The sequence below is a fragment of the Poecilia reticulata genome, linkage group LG9 (assembly GCF_000633615.1).
Source record: "Poecilia reticulata strain Guanapo linkage group LG9, Guppy_female_1.0+MT, whole genome shotgun sequence".
Lineage (NCBI taxonomy): Eukaryota > Metazoa > Chordata > Actinopteri > Cyprinodontiformes > Poeciliidae > Poecilia > Poecilia reticulata.
The window spans coordinates 33,601,848-33,608,343 of NC_024339.1; the positions used below are offsets into that span (position 1 = coordinate 33,601,848).

General features: G+C 48.0%; 1 protein-coding gene across 1 annotated transcript in view; it reads left to right on the top strand.

Annotated features, from left to right (window-relative positions):
- sncaip (synuclein, alpha interacting protein) overlaps nt 1–6,496 on the top strand; it is a 15,100-nt gene that overhangs the window by 3,482 nt on the left and 5,122 nt on the right. The window contains exons 2-11 of the mRNA XM_008419493.2: nt 393–480; nt 567–639; nt 1,539–2,065; nt 2,226–2,403; nt 2,470–2,696; nt 3,569–3,748; nt 4,753–4,866; nt 5,857–5,982; nt 6,058–6,227; nt 6,317–6,406. Of these exons, the coding sequence (XP_008417715.1) occupies nt 424–480; nt 567–639; nt 1,539–2,065; nt 2,226–2,403; nt 2,470–2,696; nt 3,569–3,748; nt 4,753–4,866; nt 5,857–5,982; nt 6,058–6,227; nt 6,317–6,406 (1,742 nt within the window). The 5' untranslated portion in view covers nt 393–423. The remainder of the gene's footprint in view (nt 1–392; nt 481–566; nt 640–1,538; nt 2,066–2,225; nt 2,404–2,469; nt 2,697–3,568; nt 3,749–4,752; nt 4,867–5,856; nt 5,983–6,057; nt 6,228–6,316; nt 6,407–6,496) is intronic.

Sequence of the window (6,496 nt, forward strand, 5' to 3'; positions counted from 1 at the left end):
GTTTGACCCGGTCCTGGATTCTAGCCGGACCTCTGCGGCCCCGGTTCTAGCCGGGCCTCTGCGGTGCCGGTTCGGCCCGTCTGAGGTCGGCCGCGCCGTGCGGAACGCCGCTCCTCATTAATCCAGATTATTCTGATGTTTGTTGGCTTCAGTTCTGAGCTTCAGTCCGTTTACTGCTGAGGGAAAAGTTCTGCCGAGGTTGGACCCGACTTCCAGAACTTCCTCCGTATTGTGTGTAAATCCGGGCCCAGTCTGGGTCAGAAACCCAGTTTTCACCAGGGCTGGCCGGGTTTCCTGCAGCCGCTTCCTGTTTGATTCCTGCTGATTGTATCGCGGCAGCAGAGCAGAATGTTCTGGTCCGGCCCGGTTTGTGACTCCGCTTCTGTCTGCAGCTGGTTCTGATTCTGATGATGAGGTGGAAACATGGAGGCTCCTGAATACCTGGACCTGGATGAGATCGACTTCTCCGATGACTCAGTGGTCCGTATGGAAACCCAAAACCACGCGCGGTTCTGTTCCGACCCGTTTATGATTCATAACATCAGAACCTGTCATTTGTTTTCCAGTATTCTGTCTCATCACTGAAGAACATCCCAGAACTGTCCAGAAGGAGCGATGGCCCGGCAGAGGAGAGACCAGGTGAGCAGCTGGACCGGACCGGACCGGACTGAACCGGACCGGACCGGACGGTTGGGTCATGGAAACCGGTTCAGATTAATTTTCTGCAGCTTTCTGAGGAGCTTTTTAATGAACCTTCTGTAACTATTCTTGGAGGATTTTTTTAATTTTTTGTTGATTTGCTGACCTCTGACCTTTGAATCAGTCTGGAGAAGAAGGAAAAATAAAAAGATCTGAGGAAAATAAAATAGAAATATTTAAACAAGAAAATTAAAAATGGGAAAATAAATCAATGTATTGTTAAAAAAAAGTGACAGTAAATACAAATGTTACTAAATGAATACAAAATTTGGAGAAATTGTAAAAAAATTAAAGTGATAAACAAAATGAAGTAAAACTTATGAAAAACAGTGACAGTAGATTTAAAAAACTAAAGTGTAGATTACGGGAAAGAAGTAAAAGTTACGGTAAATAAAAACGACTACAAAATAAATGCAGAATACGAAAAAATTTATCAAAAAATAGTGACAGTCAATTAAAAAATCATAAAAAAATATTAAATGTTGAGATGTAATAGAAAACTAATAAAACTGCTTTAACATGAAATGGTAAATTACATGATATCAAATAAGGCTCATTAATTACCAAGTCATTTATGTATTTCTGTATTAAATGACAGTTTTGGCAGGATCAGTCCTCCATATTCCTCATCCTTGATTGAAACCTGCCAGGTTGTCGACATGTTTCCATTAGAAATTTTCTCCATCAGCAGTTTGTTTTCTGGGTTTTGGTCTCAATCTTCCAGATTCACAGAACTAAAACAGCAACCAAATAACTTTCAAGGATTAAAAAATAAAGATCCGGGACGTTTGTCTGGTTTTTCAGGAATGTTTCAGATGGAATATTTTCTTCTTCTGCAGCTCCGGCCATCAACTGGAGCCGCGGCGTTCCCTCCCACAGCGGCGGGGGGATCAAACCCACGGGCCTGGCCGAGGTCCACAGCAAGTTCCGACCGGTGAAGAGGGTCTCCCCCCTGAAGCACCAGCCCGAAACCACAGAGTCGGACTCGGACGGGAAGAACCAGAACCAGGGTCCGGTTCTGGAGCAGAGCGAGGTCGGTAAGGACGAGTCCGGCTCTGAGAAGCAGACCGGCGCCTCCACGCTGTGCGACGGGAAGGCGAAGGTCGGCGGCAACGCTCAGGCTCTGTTCGGGGAGCTGGAGCACTACGACCTGGACATGGACGAGATTCTGGACGTGCCGTACATCAAGTCCAGCCAGCAGATGTCCACGCTGCCGCGGGTCCCACACGACAGGCGGTCCGCGGCGGGGGGCGGCGCCGCCGGGGGAACCCTGGAGAGGAACCGAGGAGGAGGAGGAGGGATGAAGAGCTCCACTCTGACCCACAACGAGCCTCTGAGCCTGGGCAGCAGCAGCAGCCAGACCCCGGTGAGTCCAGCCGCCTGGTTCTGGTTCTGGTTCTGCTTCGCTGACGGGTTCCAGCAGCGTCTCACGCTCCACTAAAGAGGAAAACAGTTTTTTACTTTTAGTTTCCTAATAAACGGGCCGCTGTGACCCTGAAGCTCCGTCTGGTTCTGCTCTCCTGCAGTTCTGCGTTCTGTCCCCGGTGAAGTGGTCGGACCTCAGGAAGTCCAAGTCCATGGACCCGGACCTCCACCACCTGCACCGCTCCCCGGGAGGAGGCGGCGGCGGCGGCGGCTGCCAGGCGGAGCCGCCGCCGGCCGGCCTCCTCAGCTCCTCCTCTCTCTCCTCCTTCTCTGACGCAGGTGGGCTGTGAAAACTTTACCCTCTGGCATCAGGAAACGCTCTGACCCGATCGGTTCTGCTTCCAGACAAGCTGCTGTCGGCGCGCGTCTTCTCGGACCCCCAGAGCCAGCGGTCGGGGGCGGAACCTCCTGGGGGGCTGGCGTTCCCCCTGGCAGGGTGCATTGTGGGTAAACCGGACGCCTCCAAACCCTGGACTCCTGGAGGAGGAGGAGCGAGGGGAGAGCTGGACGAGGAGACGAAGAGGAACCAGAACATCATCAACATCGTCAGGGAGGGGCAGATCTCCCTGCTGGTGGGTGGAGGCATTACAGCGATTTCTACACACATTTCATAAAAACGTTAATTTATCTGGAGGAAACGGAACAGCTGCAAACGATTCCTGTAGGACTGACTCAGGGCTGGACAATAAATCAATAATCACAATAGACACGTCATCAATATCCATAGATAATATGACTGATAGAATGTTCAATTATTTCACCGAACTCCAATCCAGAACCGCACAGCATTCTGGGAGACGTAGGCGGAGGGAAGGTTGTGCGGCATCAACTCACTCACTCTGGCTGGTTGCTTAGCAACAACCTGATTCAGGTTTTCTCCTGCTCCTCATAGCTGCTTAAAAATAAAAAACATGGAGTGAAAACTGGATAAAACGGGAAATGTCACATCAGCAGTTTGGCAGAATTTCAGACAATTAAAACGAATCGATAATTATCGGTATCACTGATATGAACACTGACATCGTGTTGTTTTTCAGCCCCATCACTGAGTAATTACTGAATATTTTCAATTAATCAAATAAAAGATTCTTCCATCCTGCAGCAGCTTCTAAAGCTAGTTAAATAAAATGTTTTTACTCTTCTTGATAATCAAGTGAGAAAATGGAGATGGAAGATATTAAAAGTTAAAACCTGGGAAAATGTCACTAATAATCCTGTGGAGAGTAAAGTCAGAGGTCTGGGTGGATTTTAAACTTTAAACTAATATCGTTTTAAACCGTTTCCTGCTGCAGCGCTGAGGATGAGCTGATGTGAAACAAACTGTTCAGTGATTCACACACTGAGCTGCTTTATTGTTTCCATTTAATTTAAAGTGATCTCACACTTTCATATCATAAAAGGCCTCTTCCTCCTCCTCTTCCTCCTCCTCTTCCTCCTCCTGCAGCCTCACCTGGCGGCCGACAACCTGGAGCTGATCAGAGACGAGGACGGGAACAACCTGCTGCACGCCGCCGCCTCCCAGGGCCACGCCGACTGCCTGCAGCACCTCACCTCCCTGATGGGCGAGGACGGCCTCAACGAGCGCAACAGCCTGCAGCTCACCCCCGCCGGCCTGGGGGTAAAGGTCAGCCACCCGCTCCCCAACCTCCCACTACAGCATTGCAGTCAGGGCTGTACTTGGACTAGGCCATTGCCATATTTTAACTTTACTGTTGAGCCGGATCTGGAGCTCAGGAAGCCAGCAGCTCCAGATGAAGCCCAGCTGCTGTAACAGCTGCAGGATGAGGTTCTGCTGAAACAAATGCTGCTTTTGTTTAGATCAGCAGATCATTTTAATGTTGAGGAACGTTGTTTCTTTACTTCCACCTGTCATCCAGCTCATCTCTTCTCTGTCAGGTTGCTCACATGATGTTAATTAGATGCTAAATGTTTTATCAGCTGAATCTTTTAGGATTTTCCTGCTTTTTCACCCAAGTTTTCTTTTTCCTGCAGCATCAAATCTGAATGAGCTCATTTAAAGTTTCAGACTGTTATTCTGTCTGGTTCTGTTGTGAATAAAGTACCGGATCAGCGTCCCGACGGTTCAGGTTGTGTTTTTGTTTCTGCTGTCCAGTTAAAACGTCCAGCTTGGTTCAACTTCCTCTGCAGACAGGAAGCCGGCTGTAAAAACTCTGATAGGGAGGAAGATCAGGTCCGAGATAAAACGATGCGAACGCTAACAGCAGCTGGTTGCTCCTCCAATCAGACGGAGGGAGGAGAGTTCAGCCCGCCCAGCTGCTCTGATTGGATGCCTGACAGGAAGCTGAGCAGCTGCTCTGACTGGCTCATCTAGTTGAAGGAAGACAGATTTCCTACCAGCTGATTGTTAATAAAACATGTCAGAGTGTGAAGCTCTGTTGATGTTGGGATCAAACTGTTTAGAGCTGCAGGAGCCGGTGTCGCTCTGCAGAACTCGGTTCTGGGTGATAAGAGTGTGTGTGTGTGTGTGTGTGTGTGTGTGTGTGTGTGTGTGTGTGTGTGTGTGTGTGNGTGTGTGTGTGTGTGTGTGTGTGTGTGTGTGTGTGTGTGTGTGTGTGTGTGTGTGTGTTTGTGTGTGTGTGTGTGTGTGTGTGTGTGTGTGTGTTCCAGAACGGCCATCTGGAGTGTGTGAGGTGGATGGTGAGTGAGACGGAGGCCATCGCCGAGCTGAGCTGCACCAGAGAGCATCCCAGTTTGATCCACTATGCTGCTCGATACGGACAGGTAACCACGGCAACACCTGGAACCGCGTCAGCTTCATCAACACTCACTGCTTCAAATAATTTACTAATTCAGTAATCGGTAACTGGTGTATATAAACTCAGAAACATGCAATTTTCTGAAATGACAAAACATTCAGAGCCTTAATGAAGCCAAACTGTAAAAAAAATAAACATTTTTCACTGAAATGAAAAATGTTTTTCTGCAAATCTATATGGAACTAAAGGTTCAGTTTTAGCATCACCTGGTTCAAATTCTGTAAAACAAATCTCATATTCACCACTTGTTATCCAATTATTGACCTGTTCAAACACCAATAATCACCAGAACACTTCAACACTGTATTAAATAGAAAGTTTATTAATCTCTGGGATTTTCCCTCAAGGAAATTGTAATTTCTGTCTTCCACTCAGCACTCCTAGGCATATCTTATTTACAAAAGGAACTAAATTATTTAAGGTATTTGCATTTTTATGTATTTTAAATATTGTATAAAATAAGATAAAGTGGTTCAATGGAAAATCTGCAGAATGTGTCAGTTATTTTCCCAATTAATTGACAGAATAAACAATTACTAAAATAATCGTTTAGCTGCAGCTGAATGCTCTCATGTTCACATTTCTCCAGTTTTTATTGTCAGAAAATGAAATAAATGACATTTTGACTGAAATCTTGAATCACCTGAAGCCGTTTTCCTCATTATTAAACTCCAGATGCAGTTTAAACTCAGGATCAGTTAAAACCACCTGAGCCGCTTCAGCAACGCTGTGCTCAGTTCAAGGTCATCACGTCAAAAACGGCGTCATTCAGAAAAATCATTCAACAAAATCCAAAACTATCACTTTGTTCTCCAGAACCAGGTTCTGTCCAGTTAGAGCTAAAGAACCATTTTCTTCATGGCTGTCATGAAGCTGCCTGACGCGCTGCTGCCCCCCTGTGGTGCTATGAGGTAATGCTCCACCTCCAGGAAGAAACCGGTTTGTTTCTGTGCAGGAGAAGGTTCTGCTGTGGCTGCTGCAGTTCATGCAGGAACAGGCCATCTCCCTGGACGAAGTGGACCAGAACGGAAACACGGCCGTCCACGTGGCGGCGCAGTACGGACACCTCACCTGTATCCAGGTAACCTGACGCTGAATGAAGCCGCTGGTTTCCTGTTGATGTGTGGAAGCTGAGCTCCTGCCTCTGTGAGTCCAGACTCTGGTGGAGTACGGATCCAACGTGACGATCCAGAACCAGCAGGGGGAGCGGCCGTCGCAGAGCGCCGAGCGGCAGGGACACACCACCTGCGCCCGCTACCTGGTGGTGGTGGAGACCTGCATGTCGCTGGCCTCGCAGGTCGTCAAGCTCACCAAGCAGCTCAACGAGTGAGTGGGTCCAACCCGACCGCTGGACCAGAACCAAACCTTCAGCTGTCTGGGAACAAACTGAGTTTGTTTCATCTGATGCCATTTAGACAAACTGCAGAGAGGATCAACCTGCAGAAACACCTGCAGAGGCTGATGGAGCCCAGCAAGGCTGAGGGGACGCCGTCCAGGTCACCTAGGTAACGCGCACACACACACACTACACACACACAGACACTGTACTCACTACACACACACTGTACACACACACACTCACTGCACACACACAC